General features: G+C 47.7%; 1 protein-coding gene across 1 annotated transcript in view; it reads left to right on the top strand.

The window, feature by feature from the left end:
- LOC127208376 (synaptosomal-associated protein 47-like) overlaps positions 1-19,107 on the top strand; it is a 104,999-nt gene that overhangs the window by 68,010 nt on the left and 17,882 nt on the right. The window contains exons 2-3 of the mRNA XM_051167813.1: positions 5,945-6,482; positions 14,593-15,083. Of these exons, the coding sequence (XP_051023770.1) occupies positions 5,986-6,482; positions 14,593-15,083 (988 nt within the window). The 5' untranslated portion in view covers positions 5,945-5,985. The remainder of the gene's footprint in view (positions 1-5,944; positions 6,483-14,592; positions 15,084-19,107) is intronic.

Raw genomic sequence — 19,107 nt, 5'->3', positions numbered from 1 at the left:
AATGCCTGACCTTCAGTCCTGGAGCTGCTGGACCTGAGATTTGCTGGTTTGGGAGCTGGTGTATGACTTGTGAGAGCCATAGACATATACTGGGAGATGTGGGTCTGCTCTTGCGGCTGTGGTGGAGTAAAGCTCTAAGGTGTGTTTGTGAGGAACCTCAGCTAGGATATTAGAGAATTCAGTCCCCATTTTGTTTTTACCTAGCATGTCCATGTTGTGTATATTAAGGGTTGCACAAATAAGTTTCTTTGTATATAGTAAGCGTGACACACATAAGTTTCTTGTTTACATTTAGTGTGACACAAATAACTTCCTTTCTGTATATTAAGTGTGACATAACTAAATTTCCTTGTGTATACTAAGTGTGACACAAATAAGCTTCCTTCTGTATATAAGGGTGACTCAAATAAGTTCCTTGTGTATATTTAGTGTGACACACAAGTTTCCTTTCTTCCTTGGCTTCTCCTGCCTGTTATGTCTGCTGGTTTCTACCTCTGCTCCTAACCAGGTGCTAAAAGCTAAAGCCAGAGAACGTTTTAGGTGTGGATTCCCTTGAGCAGTGTCCTCAACCTTCCCAATGCTGTGACCCTTTAATACCGTTCCTCTGTTGCAATGCCCCCCATCACTATTGTGTCTGCTATTTCTCTTGTTATTCCATAGCTGTGATTTTGCTACTGCTGTGAATCCTAATATAAATATCTGATATACAGGATATTGGTTATGTGACCAAGGGCCTGTTGACTCACAGGCTGTGAACCAGTGACTTAGAAACCCTAGGAAAGGTGGACTCGAGTCACAGCAGCAGACTCCTCACATCCCTGATGGGTGAGCTTCCATGTCACTGTGGTCTACTCAGCGTCTTTCATAAGTGTTTGATGAAGGCTGCCATCAATAGGACTCCATGTGGGATGGGCTCTCCGCCATGTCCACTGTGTCCAAGCTGAACAAAAACCTAGGAATGTATCTTACAAGGAAGCTGCTGTGTCAGAACCTTGAATGGAATGTAGTTTCTTGTCCTCCAAGAGCCTCAGTCAAACAAACAAGATGTGTCATACTGTGTCCTTGTCATCAGCTAGCCAGAAATTGTGACTAGGGAGGATAAGTCCTTCTAGTCCTGAGCCTGCAGTGCCCAGGGTCTAGAGGGCTGCACTGCAGGGCACATCAGAGATGTTTAGTTCCGAGCTCTGGGAAGAGGGGCCTGTTGCCCTATTAGAAGCCAGGCTTGTGGCTCTGCATATTCAAGTTGAAGGCTTGCTGCTCTGAGCTTTACCAGTGGGCCCTGTACTTGGCAGCTCTTGTAGCCTGTGGCCTCTGCTGCTCATGGTCAGATCTTGAATAGGCCTCAGGTCTTGAGATGCTCTGCTCCAACAGCAGCTTGTCATCTCAGTCTAAGGCGTAGAGTGTTGGGGCCCTTGCTTGCCTTTGAGAGGCCAGCATCACAACTTTCCATCCTGCAATTTGGGATCCCTGGCTGCTAAGGCTTGGCAGCTCCCGCACCTCTTCCAGTGACTAAAGCCTTCAGCTGCTCACAATCTTTGTCATTTTTGCCACCTCTGCTCCCCACCACAGTCCCTTGCTGGTACTCCCTACTTCCCTTCCTGCTGTTGCTGCCTTTGCCATTGTTACCACTTTTCTCTTTATGCTTAGCCCACCTTCACAATAGAGACTAAACATAAGCTAAAATGGGCCAGTGAGATGGCTCAAAAGAGAAACATGCTTAGTGCTAAGTCTGACAACCTGAATTAATTCCCCAAGGATGCACATGGTGGAAGGACAGAACCAACGCTTACATCTATCTCTCTTTTATCCACCATTCAAACTAAGGACACTTGCTTATTTCATTTGCCTTAGTAGCCTACAGAGGGAACTCTGGGAAGGAACTGCCTTCATGGAAGGCCCTTCTCTTTGTTCCTAGCTATGTGCTTTTACATTTTCCTCAGCCTGCTGTCCCCTTGGCTTTCTTTTGCCTGCTTGCCTTTTATAAAATAGTCTTCCCTTTTGATGGACTTCTGTTCTAGTGAAATTTGTTGACAGTACCCCTCATGGGATAGCTGTTCATATAGTACTTTTATTTTCAGTTGTATGGTCCTCAGGAAGGCCTGTACTAGTTAGCACTGCCAGCAGTGTGTGTAGGGTCGCCATTTCTCTGCTTGCTCGCCAGCACTCACTCTCCTCAGCCCTCCACCACAGACACTAGGGATTGAACCCAAGCCTCACGTGTGCTTGGCAGTGCTCTGCTCCTGACAGCTGTGCCCTGCTTCTCAAGGATGTTCCTTCCTAGGCTCTTTAGTCTCTCGCTAGCCATTCTTCCTGGGGTGGTGTAGCCAGAGTTCTCTTTCCTGGTCATTCGTATAATTTGTGAAAACATTCATTCACATTTAGCTCTTGTTAATTTCATTTTTGGTGTTGTAGAATCATTGTATATTTTGATATTAATCTTTATTTAAGAGTTGTTTGTTTTATGTGTTTGAATCTTTTCCTGCAAGAGGGTATGCAAGCGTGTGCAAGTATTGCCCAAGAAAGCCAGAAGAGGCTGTCGGATGCCCTGGGACTGGAGGTATAGCCCGTTGGTCTGTCATGTGGGTGCTGGGAATTAAATCCAAGGTCTCTGGAAGAGCCATAGAGTCTTCCCTCTAGTTCTGAAGGCTATTGATCTTTTAAAATTTTGTATGCATTGTTGCCAGGTGGTAGTTGTGCACACCTTTAATCCCAGCACTTGGGAGACAGAGGCAGATGGATCTCTGTGAGTTTGAGGCCAGCCTGGTCTACAGAGTGAGTCCAGGTCAGCCAAGGCTACACAGAGAAACCCTGTCTCAAACTATAAGAACAACAGCAACATTTGCATACAGAATAAAACACTGAACTTCCTGGTTCTTCTTCATGCATTCGTAACATGTATTTTCTTTCTTGATTACGGTCATTTTGACTGTAATGAGATGAATCTCAGTGCAGTTTTATTTGCATCTTTTCCCCTTTCCTTCCACTCCCTTTCCTTCCTTCTCTCCCCTCCCAGGAAGGTCTCAAACCATGTAGCGAAGGATGATCCTGAGCTTCTGGTCTTGGGCTGCCACCTCCTAAGTGCCTGGATTACAGGTGTGTTTGCTGCCAATCTCACTTGATTTGCATTTACTTAGTAGCTAAAGATGGTGGACACCATTATGCATTTATTGGCCATGCATACTTTTTTTAAAATTAAGATTATTAGTCTCGTGTGTTTTATTTTTTGGTACTGTTTGAAACAAGTTCTTTCTATGTGTACTAGGCTGAAAACCCTTCTCCCTCAACTTCCATGTCCTGGGATTGCAGGTGTGTGTCTGTGCACCAGCCTGTTGTTCACTATATTTAGGGTGCCAGGGAACTTAGAGGTGAACTTGGAAGCGTGGTCTGTGTAGTGTCTCCAACTGTCGTCAGTGTCACCAGTGCTGCGTGGTCCTTCATAGCCCAGTCTGCAGCAGTGTGGGCATAGGTGTACAACTTTGCAGTGGGCACGGGATTCTAAATGTGTGTTTCCTTATGCCCTGCAGACTTGAGTGGCCGTGACTCTGGGGCTATGGTGATGGCAGTTGAAGTCTTAATGCTGTCACTGTGTGTGTGGCAAGGGTGTGGCACTGGTCGCTGTAGTCTTTGAGCTACATGACATGGATAGAATCTTCCCCAGGTCCCACTGGTCTATCTCTGTGGACCACAGATAGAATTTTCTCCAGGCTTTGGGGGGACATGCACAGGTGATGTAGCACTTTTGGGACCAGTAGCTGTGAGACTTCTAACCCCTATTAGGTGAATGCATGTGAGGCCAGGGCTGTGGTGTTGCAGCAACAGGATACCAAGAGGACTGTTCACTGCCCAGTGAGACACACACCGGCTCAAGCCTTCCTCGGGTAGCGTCTGGAGTTGGCCCCTGGCCCTACGACAGAATGAGATCTAGCAGTGGCTTTTGTAGCAGCTTGTGTGCTGAGGGATGAGGAGGGACAATCAATGTGAGGTCATTCTTTGGAGCCATTGAGTGCTGTGGAATCTTGCAGTTATTGCTGCAGGTCTGGTGCTTGCCAGCAGTCCCAGGGAAGGGGCTGGATGGACTGTGCAATAGGGCTTGTTCCTGCCTGAGGGCTCTGCCCTGCTGTGACTGTCCATTTCCGTGAGCTTCTAGTTTCCCCTCCGTCACTTTCCTCTGCTTCTCTGGTAGACCCACCTCTGTCTCTTCCCTGCCTCGGTGGACATTCTGAGGAACTAAGCTGTTAGCAGAGCTCCTGACCTGGTGGTCTGTGTAGACAGGTCTTCTGATCAGGGGAGCTGGTGGCCAAGTGCAGCAGGAGTGAAGGTAACTGGCAGGCCAAAGCCTCTTAGCTTTCTGCACCCACTGCTGTTCACCGACTCCACAGCACTCCTTACGACTTAAGAGGGACTGACCCTTCAGCCTTCAGCATCCATGCCGGCACACTCCTAGACACCATATGAAACATAACGGAGGGCAAAGTAGCAGCCCAGCCCAAACCTCTCAGGGAGACATCACGCTTAGTGGAGGGGATCCCATCGCCAGGCTGCAGTCTGCTCTTTAGCGGAGTTTTGACAGAGTCAGCTTTTGTGGGTCTGTTCCAGATCATGCCATGCTTAGTACAGTGCTTATCTCTAAGACTGGCTCCTCAGAGGGGGGTTCAGTGAGCGAGTGAAGGAAATTCCCAATGACTCCACATCACAGGGCCCGGGGTTCCTGCCCCTGCCACCTTAGTATGCCTCCTGCCTGTCGTGGCATTTACATATCAGGGACTTATAGACCTGGTCACTGATAGCAGAGCCCCTGTAGCCTACAGCTCAGTTCAGTGTTTCAGGGATCATGCTAAGATATTTCCTAAGGAGTCAACTCATATAATAAGAAAACTGTATTTGAGAGAGACAGACAGGGGTGGGGGAAAGACACACATAGAAAGACAGAGTCAGAGACTCGGCCACAGAGAAATACAAGGGCAGGGAAGGTGTTTTGTACTTCACAGTGCAGAAGACTTTCCTGGGCACTGTCAGGCCTAGCTTTTGCCCAGTCAGTACCATATAGTGTGGAGCCTCCTTTCCTGACTAATACTTGGTATCTGTACAAAGAAGGTTGTGTAGCATATCTGATAAGGGTTCATTTAACCTTGTCATCCATGGCTTATGACTGCCCTGATGAATATAATTATAAATATCAAATTTCCAACAATAGCCAGGTATGATGGCACATGCCAATACTCCTAATACTGGCCAAGAACAGCATGGGAACTTGAGGCCTCCCTGGGCTACATAGCGAGTTCAGAGCTGGTCTGAAGTGCATGTGGACCCTATTACAAAAACAAAACAAATAAGAAACCCAAGGGCCAGGGATACAGCTCAGCAGCAGACCACTTTCCTAGATGCACCTGGGTCTGATCCTCATCCCTCAGGGAACACAGAAGTAGAACAAAATGAAACTACAACAGTCCACTGTTCACGGCCACACAACACCCTCTGTGTATGAATGCCTCCATGTACATGTGACTCTAGGTAGCTCTGAGGTGACTGTCCAGGAGGGGAACATGTGTCTCTAAGACTTTGCTGTAAGCAGTTGGACACACAGAGAGTGAATTCCAAGACAACTCTTAGGAGGTCTGTAGGAGAACTTGTATGCATAGACAGCGATAGGGACATCACAGCCACGTGGCCATGTGCATGGGAAGAGGCCGTGCCTTGTCTACAGCACTGCTCCTCATGGTTTGTGCAGTGGCCATAGGACTGGAGGATCTCATGTTGGGGGTGATGGCACAAGCACAGTGTTTGGTTCTGATCTCAGCCTTCTCTGCCCTTTAATTGCTGGGCAGGGCCCGGAACTCCCTTGAGGCTCTGCCTTCTGTCTCGACCACCCTCCTACTGTCTGTAATCTAAAAGAAACTGATCCTTCAGCATCCTCTGCCCACTCATTGTTTCCTTTTGCTCACAGACAGATACTACGGCCTCTGTAGCCCAGCTCCCTAGGGGCAGATGAGCAGTGATGTGCATGTCCACTCCTGGCCTTGCTCCTACTACCTGGACGTTGAGAAGCGATGGGTTCCCGGGAAACTGACGTTGACACCTCACTCACTGAAGTTCAGTGCAGACAGAACTGAAGAGGTCCTTGTCGGCCTGCCCCTCTCCAGCATCACTGAGATCAGGAAAGAGGCTTCTCTCTTTCTCTTCAGTGCCATCACCATCCTGGAGAAGGGCCAGGCCAAGCACTGGTTCAGCTCACTGCGGCCCAGTCGCAATGTGGTCTTCAACATCATCGAGCACTTCTGGAGGGAGCTGCTGCTGTCCCAGCCAGGCACTGCTGCCAACACAACCTCCCCCATGAGCAGGGGGCAGGAGCTGATGGGACTGATGGCTACTTCCCAGAGACGCATGGAAGACACAGCGAAGGTCCTTCACCACCAGGGCGAGCAGCTAGACAGCGTGATGAGGGGCCTGGAGAAGATGGAGTCAGATCTAGATGTGGCTGACAGGTGGGCAAACCCCAGGGTCTGCTCTGCCTCTGCTGGGAAGGCAGAGCGTCCTCTGGACAACGTCATGGTTACCTCATTCCCAGCACCTAGCGAAAAGGCTATGTACCATGTACACTGTACTGTAAATAAAGAACATCCCAGTTGTTTGATTTTACCAGTAAAGACTCAGGAGCGAGATGCTGAGATAAAAACTTGCCACCTCAGAGAGGCAGAGAAAGCACCCAGCTGACCGTCCTACTCAGCTCACATCCTGAAAGCAAAAGCCAGAAACCAAAAGCTCAAAGCCCAAAAAGCCAAAAGGCAAAGCCCAAGGCCAAAAGCTTGCTAGCTCAGCTGGCAGCCCAGGAGGAAAAGGCCAAAAGCTCTGTCTTAAATACCCTTCAACTCAAAGTCCCTCCTTTCTGTTTAATCTACGCCAAACAAGAAACAGGGTTTTACAGTTTACAATCTCTGCGTTCACAGTGGCATCAAAAATCCTGCAGCAGTGAGCGTGAGACTCATCCTAAAGAGCCGCTGCTGTCATTACCTGGATCCTGTTGGTTCACAAAGAGGAGTGTCCATGCTGTGATGGGCTGCGTGAGGGAGGGTGTTGCTCTGTTACTGCGTGTACTTCCTGTGTGCTGATCAGTCCTGTCCCCAACTCTCAGGTCATGAGTGTGACCTGTGTTCCCTCCTGGTGGTGCTCTGCTTTGATGGGGACAAATAGGCTTTTTGCTTTTGCGTGCTTTTGTGTGTCTTTAAAGTATGTTTGTGATCCCATCATTGTCCTCACTGAGCTTCTCCTACAAGATCGGCTTTTTTCTCACATCACACTTAAAAAATGCGACCCTTTTGGAGCTGCTGCTTTGTGTACCTGTGTCCTTTCCGGGTGGCCTTGTGTTTGCTCTTCCTTTTGCCTTCATTCTGGTCTGTACTCTTGAGCTTTTATTTGTTAGATTTTAATTGACTCATACTGCAATTCTGCTTCCTGTCTGTTGCTCTCATCTCAGCATTTCATGTGCCTTGTTGTTTCATTTTCTTTATTTATTTATTTATTGGTTGTTCAAGACAAGGTTTTACTGTGTAGTGCTGGCTGGCCTGGAACTCAGTTTGTAGACCAGGCTGGCCTTGAACTCACAGAGATCCATCTGTCTCTGCCTCCCTGGTTCCTGCGATTATAGGTGTGCATCACTGCTGCCGAGCCTGCTTGTTTGTTTGTTTGTTTGTTTGTTTGTTTGTTTTTATACTGACAGGTCTCTTCTAAGTTTTCTCTTTTTCTGCATTTCTTTATTTTCTGTTTTTGTTCAGACACATTTGTCCCAGGGTCCCTGTGTAGGAGGACTCCAGGACCCATTGTCAATAAAACTTCATCTCGGGTCCCTGCCTCCCTCCTGTAATGTGAGCCCTGTAGGCCTTGCTTGCCTTGGAATGAAGGATCCAGCTCCTTCCCCCCACTCTGCCCCTGCTAAGCAGTGTCTCCTCTCAAGTGCCGAGCCTGGGTGCAAGGTCGCAATGTCTTCCTCCAAGCCAGCATGCCCTGTCACTGACCCATTCCACCCCTGTTCTTAGTGGTTGCTGGTACCACCTTTGTGGCTGCACCTAGATTTTCAGCTTCTCCCACCATTAGTTTCCAGGCTCTTATGGCTGTCTCTCCCTGTCCTAAGGAAAGTGACTTCAGCTTGCCATCCGTGTACAACACTCCCTGGCCACTCTTCCCGAGGCCCATCTTTAGGAGTGCCCTTTTTCAGCATACCATGTTCCGACTTGTTTCAAATTTTGGTGCTTATTTCTCAGGAATTAATATGGAAATGTACTCTTTGTGGGTTTTGCAATTATAGCCCTATTATCCACAGTTCTACTTTCCTGTTTCAGTTATCCCACAGAGTTCCTCTGCAAATATTAGGTAGAAAAGTGGACCTCTTTGATAACCTGTAATGCCAGTGTCACTCTGAGTAGCCAGATTGCCCAAGCCTCTTAGGATGGGAGCAGCTCTTTGGCTTATCTGCACTGTTCACTCCCCGTGTCAGTCACTAGCAGCCACTTTGACTGTCAGATGTGTTAGGTGTCTTAGTACTGTGGTCAGCAATGTTAACAATGACCACAGTTAACAACGCAGAAGTAGCCGTACCCACAGTTACATATGCCAAGGAGAGGCTATGGAGCAAAGCACAGGAAGATGTTCTGTAAGGAGACTCACATAATTCCTAGTGCAATGTAGTAATATAACGTGGTCTGTAAATAAGTTCATCCTAAGTGTATGTGTTAGAAAGGCAGCTAATAGAGGGTTTTAAATTACCCTTTGTTTCTGGTGTTCCTCGGGGCCTGGGACTTATGTGTCTGTGGGTGATGGGCTGGGACTGTGAAGAGCGCGCAGCGTTCCCTAGCCACTGTGTGGTGGCATGTCCAGGCTCTCTCAGTGCTTCTTAGGCGTGATGGCCTTTGCCATAGGCCACAGTTGGTTAGGGACATGCTCAGAGAGGTGCGTGGACACATCCTCCTCTCTTATCAAGAGTAAGTGTGAGGCAGGCGTAGTCCAGGAGCAGAGACAGCAGAATCCACAGTGTTCAGTGCCGGTGTCCTGTTCTCTCTGGCCCCTGCTTAGTTTTGTCCTCAGGATGAACTGGGAGAAAATGGATATGGAGAGTAAACTCTCTCTGTTCCAGGAATGGGGTTTTTCATAACGTCTCCTCTTCTGGTTGACCATGCCATAGCCTGTTTCTGCTCTGTGCACGTGAATACATACTTTACGGGAACTTGGGGATAGTTCGGCATATTTCCTAGTCTGCCAAGTTAAGAGTTCTGTTGTTTACTTTTGGTTCCTGTGGGAAATGAGGCTTAATCTGGACACACTGGATACAGCCAAGCTCCTATCTTCTCCAGGAAAGGTCAGCAGACGACTCAAGGGGAGTGAGATTCTGATGGTTCAGGGCCAGTCCCAGTGGGTGCTGGCTCAGTGCTTGGCTCTTCTCTGAGGTCCATTCAGTGCCCCTCCTGACAGTGCTCACCCTGACAGAGCCATTGCCATCACTATCACCACTCAGCTCCTGCTGGAGAGGCCGCGCCCCTCCCACTGCTCTCTCCTGCACTGCTGCCATCGGCCCCTGGCTCAGCTCTGAAGGACACCTCAGCAGAACCAGAGCTTTTGTACTTTCAGTGTTAAAACAGATGTCATCTTGGTGTGAAGCCCCAAGGTACCAGCCTCTTGTGTTTTCAGTGTATGCTTGGTATCACAGAGCCTGTTTCCATGGTAGCCTAGACAGAGGGTGTCTGCCCTGTCTGAGAGCAGTGCTCTGTGGTATGAGGATGTCTGATTACTTTCCCACCATGGTACGGGATATGCTCCTCACAGAAAGGGGCCTCTAGCTTCAGAACTTACAGGGAGGGACCTGTGCCTAAAGGAAGTACTGCTAATGTTAACGTTTTTGTTTACCAACTTGTTTGCTATGGTATCGTTCATAGTAACCAAACTAGGAAGTGGCCCAAGTGTCCATTAATAGATGGACAAATGAAGGAAATGTGAGAGATACATAGAACACACAGTGGAACATTACTCAACAGTAAAAAAGGATGAATTTTATCATTAGCAGAGGAATAGAGGGCCTGGAGATCAGTGTGCTGTGCTAAGTACCAGAGTCAGAAATACAGAAATGCACTGCATGTTCTTTCATGTGCGGAAGATGGATGTGGGCATGAAAGGCGGCAGTAGGACAGTTTGGAAGAGGAAGGAGACCCAGGGGCAGAGAGTGGAGTATAATAGTGATGGAGCTGTTGCCTTTCTAGCCATGTGACCAGACACCTAACTAGAAGTAACTCCTGATAGCATTATGGCTGACAACTTAAGAGGGCACATCCCTTAGTCAGGGAGAGGGCATAACAGTAGTAGCATGGGGCTGTTTGCATTTCCCTTCCAGGACCCGAGCGGGAGCACAGGGGCTCTTTCTATGTCTGGGCAGTTGTGAGTAGAGCTGTGGTGAACACTTGGAATCACTAAGACACAGTGATAATGGTCTCTGAATAAAGAATGATCTAAGTGGATAATGAAAACATGGTATATCTATGCAGTGAAGTGCTGTTCAGCCATGAATCAAATCCAGCTATTTGTAGCCATACAGATGAACCTGGAGGTTGTGATACTCACTTAAGTAACTGAGACATGAAAAGACAAATGCTGCATGTTTTCATTTGTGGGAAGCTTAAGAAGTGGGGCTGTGCATGTTTGCAGCTCACGCCTGGTTCAGAGGTCCCCTTGCCTACCTTGTTATCGCTCTAGTTGTGTAATACATAAGTACAGTGGACGTAGTCAGGAGTGAACATAGCCCTTTGGGTCCCTGGCCTGTGTTGAGAGAGCCATTTTGTGGTATACAGTAAAACGAAGCCCCCAGGACATCTCCTGTCTAGGAAAATAGTAAGCCGGTTGCTTTGTACCTTCCTTTGTCTTTGAAGAGTTCGCAGAGAGGGTGCCACAATAGATGCCTGTCAGTTAGTTTCCTTGGCCCATCCTTGGATTGTACTGATTTGCTCAGGCAGCTCTCAGGACTTGCGTTGATTGGTAAATCATTAGAATAATAACCAAGGATACCAGGCTGTAAGAGGCCAGGTATGTGGAAGAGAAGAGGCTTCCATGCCCTCCCTGAGCACAGCCCTCAGGACCTGCCACAGGTTCAGCTCCTGGGAAGCTCTGAACCTGACTCTAGGGGATTTATGGGGGCTTCGTTACATGGGGGTAATTGATTAAATGACTGGCCATTGGGGATTCATGAACCTCAAGCCCTTCTCCCTTCCCTGGGGACTGAGATGAGGCTGAGGGTCCCCAACTTCTGATCCAGCTCTTGTCTTGCAGTGACCAGCCCTATGTGGTAGCTCCCCAGGGGCTGCTGGCCATCAGAGGGCTTATCAGTATGTAGAAGGGACCTTGCAGATCCATAGGAAACAGGATGAGGAATAATTGTATTTCAGAAAATCACACTTGAGAAATGCCCACAACACTTCGAGATTTAGGAATCTGCTTACTTTTTATTACATTCTGGAAAAAAAAAATAGGCATGTTAATTTAAGTCTTTGGTAGTGTCCTTTGTCAGACTGAGAAAGTTGTGTTCCTAGCGTGTTGACTCTTCAACACAAGAAGTGACAGAATGCTGTCTCACTGTCAGTCTGGTGAATCACACCAATTAATTTTCAATGTTAAGCCAGCCTCGTCTTCCTGGAATGGATAGCTCTTATTTGTGGCTAGTAATGTTTATGTCATCAGGGTTACTTGCTGATTTTTATATGGAATTTTGCTGTGTTGGGGTTTATGGGTTTGATGTGAGTCAGGCAGCCTATGCACTGGAGGAGTGAGTGGTGCTGTCCTAGCAGCGTTCTGGATGGGGCTGTGGACAGACACTGTCGACTCTTCTGTTTGGCAGAATTCACCAGTGAAACTACTCAGGGCTACGTGTTCTCTCTGCCACCTTCTTTACAGATTGAGTTTCTCTCTAAAGTTATTCATACTGTTTTCCTTGCCCGCGTTTCAGAAGTTGGGCTTTCTAGTGTTAAACATTTCAGGTAAGTCATTAGATTTATTGGCACTGAGAATAATGTCCATAAGAAAAATGTCTGTACGACTTACTGTCACAGTCCTATGTCAGTAATTTATTATTTCTCTGTTGTTTGCTGGATCATTTCTTGTTAGTAATCTGTATTTTGTACTTAAATCACATCAAAGAACTAACTTTTGGCTTTCTCTTTTTTTTTTTAAAGACATGGTCTCACTCAGTATCCCTAGCTAGTCGGGAATTCACTTTGTAAACTGCCCTGGCCTCTAACTCACAGAGATCTTTGTTGCTTTTGCCTTGGAACCCTGGAATTACAGTCACAGTTCCCCTGTGTTTATCTATCTTCTCTGTGTGTGCACAGGCACCTCCGTGCCATAACATTTGTATGTTGAAGTCAGTTTTCTTCTTCCACCATGTGGGTTCCAAGGATCAAACTCAGATCTTCAAGCTTGGTGGCAAGTTCCTTTACCCACTGAGCGTCTCAGACCAGTTTCCACCCACTGCTTCCAATTTCATTGATTTCTACATTTTGGCTTTTCTACTTTCTTTGTGTATATTTTAGTTTTTATTTTTAAACAATTTGTTTATTTTAAACAATTTGAAATAGACACTTAGATAACTAATTTTAAACTATTTATTTATTTATTTGGTTGTGTTTGTTTGTTTGTTTTTTGAGACAGCCCTGGCTGTCTGGGAACTCACTCTGTAGACCACGCTGGCCTTGACCTTAGAGATCGAGCTGCCTCTGGCTCCTGGGTGCTGAGATTCAAGATGTGGGCCACCATCACCCAATTTAAAACCTTTGTAATATACACATATATATGTTTAAAACTCAATTTTCTTGAATGGGATCATGTTTGCTTCTCATGTATATTGTATTTTCACTGTTATTCACTTAAATGTTTTCTTTTTTAAGATTTGTTTCTATAAGTAGCAGTGTTTTGCCTGAATCTGTGTCTATGTATGTATCACTTGTGCTCTTGGAGGTCAGAAGAAGATCTCTTGAACTTAGTTACAGATGGTTGTAAACCACCATGCAGGTTCTGGCAAAGGAACCCAGGTCATCTGCAAGAGCAGCAAGTTTTCTTAACCTCAGAGCCACTGCTCCAGCCCCTTTAAATGTTTGCTGGTTTCTCTTTTGCGTTTTTTGTACATGTGCTTAAGTATGCATTAACCTGCAAATATTTTCACACTTGTATTTGCCCTTTGGACATAGCTGCATCCTCTGGTGAGTATTCTGCGTCCAGCTGAAAGCAGTGTGCACTCAGCAGATGGTGGGTGATGGCTACTATCAGTCAGACTGAGCTGCCGTCATACTCCTCAAAACTATAAATTCTCACTACTTTTTTGTCATATTGTCCTATCAGTCATTGAAAGAAATGTAACTGATGAAGTCTACAAGTGTGATTGTGTGTTTTTTCCTTTTTATTCATCTTCCAGACAGGGTTTCTCTGTGTAGCCTTGACTATCCTGGACTCACTTTGTAGACCAGGCTGGACTCAAACTCACAGCGATCCGCCTGCCTCTGCCTCCCAAGTGCTGGGATTACAGGTATGTGCCACCACACGCGGCTTCCTTTTCCTTTTGTGAATTTTTTGCTCAATACATTTTGAAGTGGTGTTGTTTGGTGTGCAGATGCTTACTGCTGGGTCTTCTGTTAGAGAGGCTCTCTCACTATACAGTGCCCCTGGGAGCACCCACTTACTGTTAGCATCCTGTGTACGATGTGTGCGTTTCAGTTCTTTGTTTCCTCTGTACCTGGTCATTTATGTTTAATAATGTTTTTGTAAACAAGATATAGCTGTCTCTTGTTTCTTTCAAGATGATAATGTGTCTTTTAAGTTGGTCCATTTGCATTAGTCTGAATGTTTACCTGGCTTGATTTAACCCGTTTAATTCTGCCATATGTTTGTTTGTTATTTGTTCTCTTTGCTATTTGCTTTTTCTTTCTTGCCTCCATTTTTCTTCTGCTGATGCACTGGATGAATTTCTTGGTGTTGCAGTTGTGCTGTGCAATCTGTAGACACTAACTATACTAAAATTGAATTATATTGGTCTGGGAAGTGGCTTAGAAATAGATCTCTTGCCAAGCATATTGAGGCCCTCAATTTGATTCCTAAGCTCTATAATCAATTAATTAAATTAAGAATTGAGTGTCCTAGTTGCCATAGCTATATGTAAAGTATTTGGTAGCTACGTGCACTTCTTCTAGTTGTTTTGGGCAGTGTAGACAGCATTTCTATGCTGCAGAAAGCTTTAGCAAACAGCTCTGTACAGATTGGTGGTTTGATGAGTTCATGGGTGGATTCAGAGTCAGTACTCTCTAGGTCTAGGCACAGTGTGGGAAGAACACTGCAAGTCATGTGCACATGTTTGCTGTGTCTTCGCTTAGCTGGATCCCCTCTAGACAGGTGTGCTTACCACCCGAAGCCTCAGGTGTCCACCCTTTGCTCTTTGTGTTCGTGAGTGCTTATTGGGAAAGATCGACTATCAAGTGGCAATATGTCTACAAAGAGCACAGCAGTCTTCTGAAAAACAAAGGCAGTATTCCTTAAAACTAACTGTTGCTGCTTTCTGTGTTTTCTCTCCTCTTTTAGATTACTGACAGAATTGGAGACTCCTTCCTGGTGGCCTTTTAGCTATAAGCTTTGGAAGACGCCAGCAGAAGCAAAGCCCAAGGAAGTTGTGTCTGAGGCTGCATGTGAGCCTTTTGGAAAGGACAGGATTGTGATCAGAGTCCCGGCTGTTGTTTCTAAGAGAACAGAGTCTCATTCCAAGCCAGGAAAGCTCACCGTCCTGGTTTCCGGTTTGGAAATCCATGACTCCAGTTTATTGCTCCTGCACAGGTTTGAGAGGGAGGATGTGGACGACATCAAGGTTCACTCTCCCTATGAGGTCAGCATACGCCAGCGCTTCATTGGGAAGCCAGACGTGGCTTATCGGGTGATATCTGCCAAGATGCCGGAGGTCATTCCCATTTTAGAAGTGCAGTTCAGCAAGAAGATTGAGCTCCTGGGAGACGCCCTAGTGCTCAGGAGCAGAGGCAGGGCTTCTCCTGCAGAGAGTAGCTGCTCCCTTGGGCATGCAGGTGAGCGGCCAGCAGGGCAGAGCGTGTACAGACTTCGAAAATTAGAGCCTCACTCAGCACGCTGTGGTCTGTGTTCAACATGCCCATCAGTCAGCAGCTGCTGGCTCCAGCGCGCAGGCAGTCACGGGCTTGTTCAGCCCTTCCACACTGCCAACTTACACCTGCCCTTGACAGTTAATTGAGTTTCAGAGTAGGACAGTGCCAGCGCTCGGTTCTTGAATGTCTCCCAAAGGCTTTCCTCTCAGGGTGGCACTGTTGGGGGACAATGTGGCCTTCAGAAGGAAAAGCCTTCTTGGAGGGGCCTTGGTTCTTTGGAGGCTTGCCCGCTCTTCCTGTATGCTAGTGATACAGTGAGCAGTTTTGTTCTTGTGGTGTCCAAAACATGAGGAACTACTTGACCTTGGACTTGGACCCTCTAGAACCATGGCTTAGGGTAAATCTTTCCTCTTGATAAGTGGATGGCTGAGGTAGTTCCCTGTGGTCTAGAAAACTGACTAGTAGAGCCAGAAAGTATTATGAGCCCATTTGGTGTTGCTTTAATAAAATATGAGAAGCTGGGTGTTATATAAAGAAGATATTAGGGAGCTCACCCTTCTGAAAGCTTAAAGTCCAAAGGGACAGCTCCATTTGTTTGGCCTGTGGCGAGGGCCACAGGGCAGATAGCACAATGGTGAGAGCACTTGATAAGACAAGATGTTGAGAAATTCATGGTCCAGGCTTGCTCCTTTACAACACCTAGCTCTCTCAGAAACTTACTAGGATCCCATAAGCTCTTCCTAAGACAGTCTCTTGTGAGCTGATGGCCTCTGCCTAGGCTCTACCCCTCAAAGACAGCACCCCTTCTCACTGTCAGCACCCACACCATGAGCCCTTGGGATATGCAGAGCATATCTGAACAACAGCAAAGGGTTTTGGGTAAGTCAGCCAAAGGAAGCTTCAAGTCCTCAGCCTTTGCCTCTCCTCAGCCTAATTTAGGGAGTGCACTCTGAGATAGATTCTGGTGTGACCCACATCTACCCTGACCTGTTCCCCACCAGCCTAGCACCATCCTTTGGCATGGATTTGAGTCTTTCCAAGCACTAGCCTGGGGTGCACTGTAGGGGTCTGCATCCTTGAATTCTTGGACACAGAGCTGAGTTTTCAGGTTCAGGGACTGTGCTCCGGGGCCAGGATAGGGTACTACGTTTGGGCTTGATGCACGTGCATTCTTCAGTTGGGTTCAACTTCCTTGCACTAGGATTCGCAAAGGGAGGACCAAAGTGTAAAAGATGAGATGCTGCGATGTGAAGCAGGAAATCTGTCAGTGTGCGACCAAACTGCCCTTCAAGGGAGGCGCTCAAGACTAGAGTGTCCAGTGGGCACAGGCAGAGGAGAAGCAAGAAGTGGGATCTCTCCTAGTGGAGGCAGAGTGAGGAGATGACGCATGTAGCCGTACACGATGTTGAGGAGGAGGCTTGTGATATGGTGTCCACGTGGTAGCTGTCCAGTGGGAGGATCAGTGAGGGGGAAATGATGTGTCTACACACGTGCCTGCTGGGTTTGGAGGGGCCGGCTTTGGTTAGAGGAGACTATAATATCATGGGAATATGGCAGCTATCCAGTGGAGGAAGCAAATGTTGTGTGTGTAAATGTATCCATGTATGTGTATGTATGTGGGCTGTAGGTAGGAGACATTATAATGTCTTTTGTTTGTTTGTTTGTTTTGTTTTCTCAAGACAGGGTTTCTTTGTGTGGTCCTGGCTGTCCTGGACTCACTTTGTAGACTAGGCTGTAGACCGCGGTCCGCCTGCCTCTGCCTCCCAAGTGCTGGGATTAAAGGTGTCCGCCACCACAGGTGGCAGCTATCCAAGTAGAGGGAGGACTGAGGAGGTGACACGGGCCTACAAGTAAGGTAACTTTCTAAAGAGATTCCTGGGGGTTTTCATGACTTCACTGGGTAGGTGTTTTCCATAACTCCTGAAGTCATAGGCTCACTGAGAGATAGACACACATCCAGTGGGTCTTGTTTGATGGGAGTTCTGCTGAGCACCCCGTGCCAGAAGGCCTAGGCTGGTGCACAAGCTGCCCGTGTTTCGCTGTCCAGAGACCATCATCTTTAGGAAGGCAACGGTGTGCTACCTGTTTCTGTTGGAGGGCCCTGCTGCTGAAGGTTGCAGCCTCCATGACCGGACAGCTCTCAGTTCAGTGTAAGATGGAGGACCCCTGTCTCCCAGGGCGGCTTCCTACTCTCTGCTGGTCCTTATTTGGAGGGTGTGCCTGCGCTAGATCCCTGGGCTATCATACAAGTAGCCTCTGACAGCTTCCTGTAGAATGCCCCCAATATGATAATTAGGTAGTGTGCCCCTGCACAGGCCATAGGACCCTGCTGTTTAATGCAAATGAAGTACACTGTGAGCACCTATTAAAGCGCCTCCTGGCTGCTTTTTTTTTCTACATATTCCCCTCACCCTTGGAATAAAGTTGATCTGCCTCACTGCAGCTGGTCCAGGATGTCTTTGCATCCTGCAAGGCCTTGCAAGCCCTGTGCTCTGCCTCTGCTGGTCCTGTTCTCCTGGGCTGGTGGCTAAAGTCCCCAGAGTAAAGAGGAGACCCGCAGGTTCCCTCTCCTGATCAGTACCCCATCCCAGCAGGCCAGCCCCCCTTATTATATACGTTGGCATCAGGGATGACTTTGTATCCACAGTCTTAGCAAAAGCGTGCTGGGATTTGATTGAGTTACTGGGGGCTGTCGTTTGTGAGGGGCACAGGTAAGTGGCATCACAGGACACTATGTGGGATGAATGGAGCCCTTGGAGCATGACAGTCCATGCTGTTGGATGTCTCCTGGGACTCCCGGAAGTGTCTGAGTGTGCTTGGTGCGAAACACTACCTCATTTCTAGTGCATGGGTGTGCCTTCCAGCTGGCTGGTCTGGGCAGGAAGCTCACAAGTTCTGAGGTTTAGCGGGGAAGATGGCTTCCAAGTAGGTGGGAACTCAGTGGTTTTCTTTGCCACAGCTTGGTGGGAGGGTGGGCACCTTGCCCACACCTTCATGTGCTGCAGCACTCAGCTAGCTTCTATCTTACCACTGGGAGGGGGAAACTGTGTAGGTGGAAGGCAGCCTTGGCTGAGGCCCCTGGCCCCAGCTTTTCTGAAAGTGTGCTGTGTGCATGCGGCCACACGGGGGCACTGTTGGTGCATGGCAATCTCTTGCTGCTGGGAGTTAAACTTTACATAGGGAAGCTCCCCAGAGACTCTGTAGTGAATGCTTCCTGTAGCCCCCAGAGGCTACCTGTATCAAGGGTCCAGGCCAGGAGAGCAGGAAGATTGGCCATTTGTCACAAGGAGACACAGCTCGATTACTGCATCTAAAGACATGTGAGCTTAGAGTCTCTTCAGATTTGCAGTGATGAAGGTCTGAGGATGGTGCAGGTCAGGGTCTCTTGTTTGTAGTCACGTGGTAACAGGCGCCTCAGACTCTGAGTTTCAGATCATGGAATATTTGTGAATAGTATTGAAATCATGGAGCACAAGTCTACACGTGAGAGTCACTGCTCTTCATGCCTGTCTGATGCACAAAGGCCAAGGGCGACTTTATACATTTTCAATGATTTTGTCACAGGCAGTTTCAGAGTGTCTGGAGTGTGCAGCATATGAACTCTGGATTTTAGCGTTAGAGTGCTATGCTGCCCCAACCCCACATCTGCTCAGTCATCAACTTCTAATGTTATTGTGCCTCCCTGTAACGTGCAGGAAACACCCATGCCGGGTGCCTAGTCTCCTGCCTCACCTTACCTCCGCTGGCCTCCTCTGTCCCCGGAGCCCCAGGGTCCTGTGATTGTGGCTCCTGGGCTCCATGGCTCTGACAGTGCCCTGAGAGGCCTGGAGGAGCACTCCCTGCTGGAGGACACGCCATGTGTGTTCATGCTTTGTCTGGGTGGAATCAGCAACGAGGCTCCTCACTTCTGTGACCAAAGCATGCACAGCGTTGTCTCAGCCATTTGTTTGCTAACTGTCCTTGCTGCTTGCTGTTGTCACGTGCCCAG

Source organism: Acomys russatus, chromosome 25 (assembly GCF_903995435.1).
Source record: "Acomys russatus chromosome 25, mAcoRus1.1, whole genome shotgun sequence".
In the NCBI taxonomy this organism is placed as follows: domain Eukaryota; kingdom Metazoa; phylum Chordata; class Mammalia; order Rodentia; family Muridae; genus Acomys; species Acomys russatus.
This window is presented reverse-complemented; position numbering and strand designations above follow the sequence as displayed.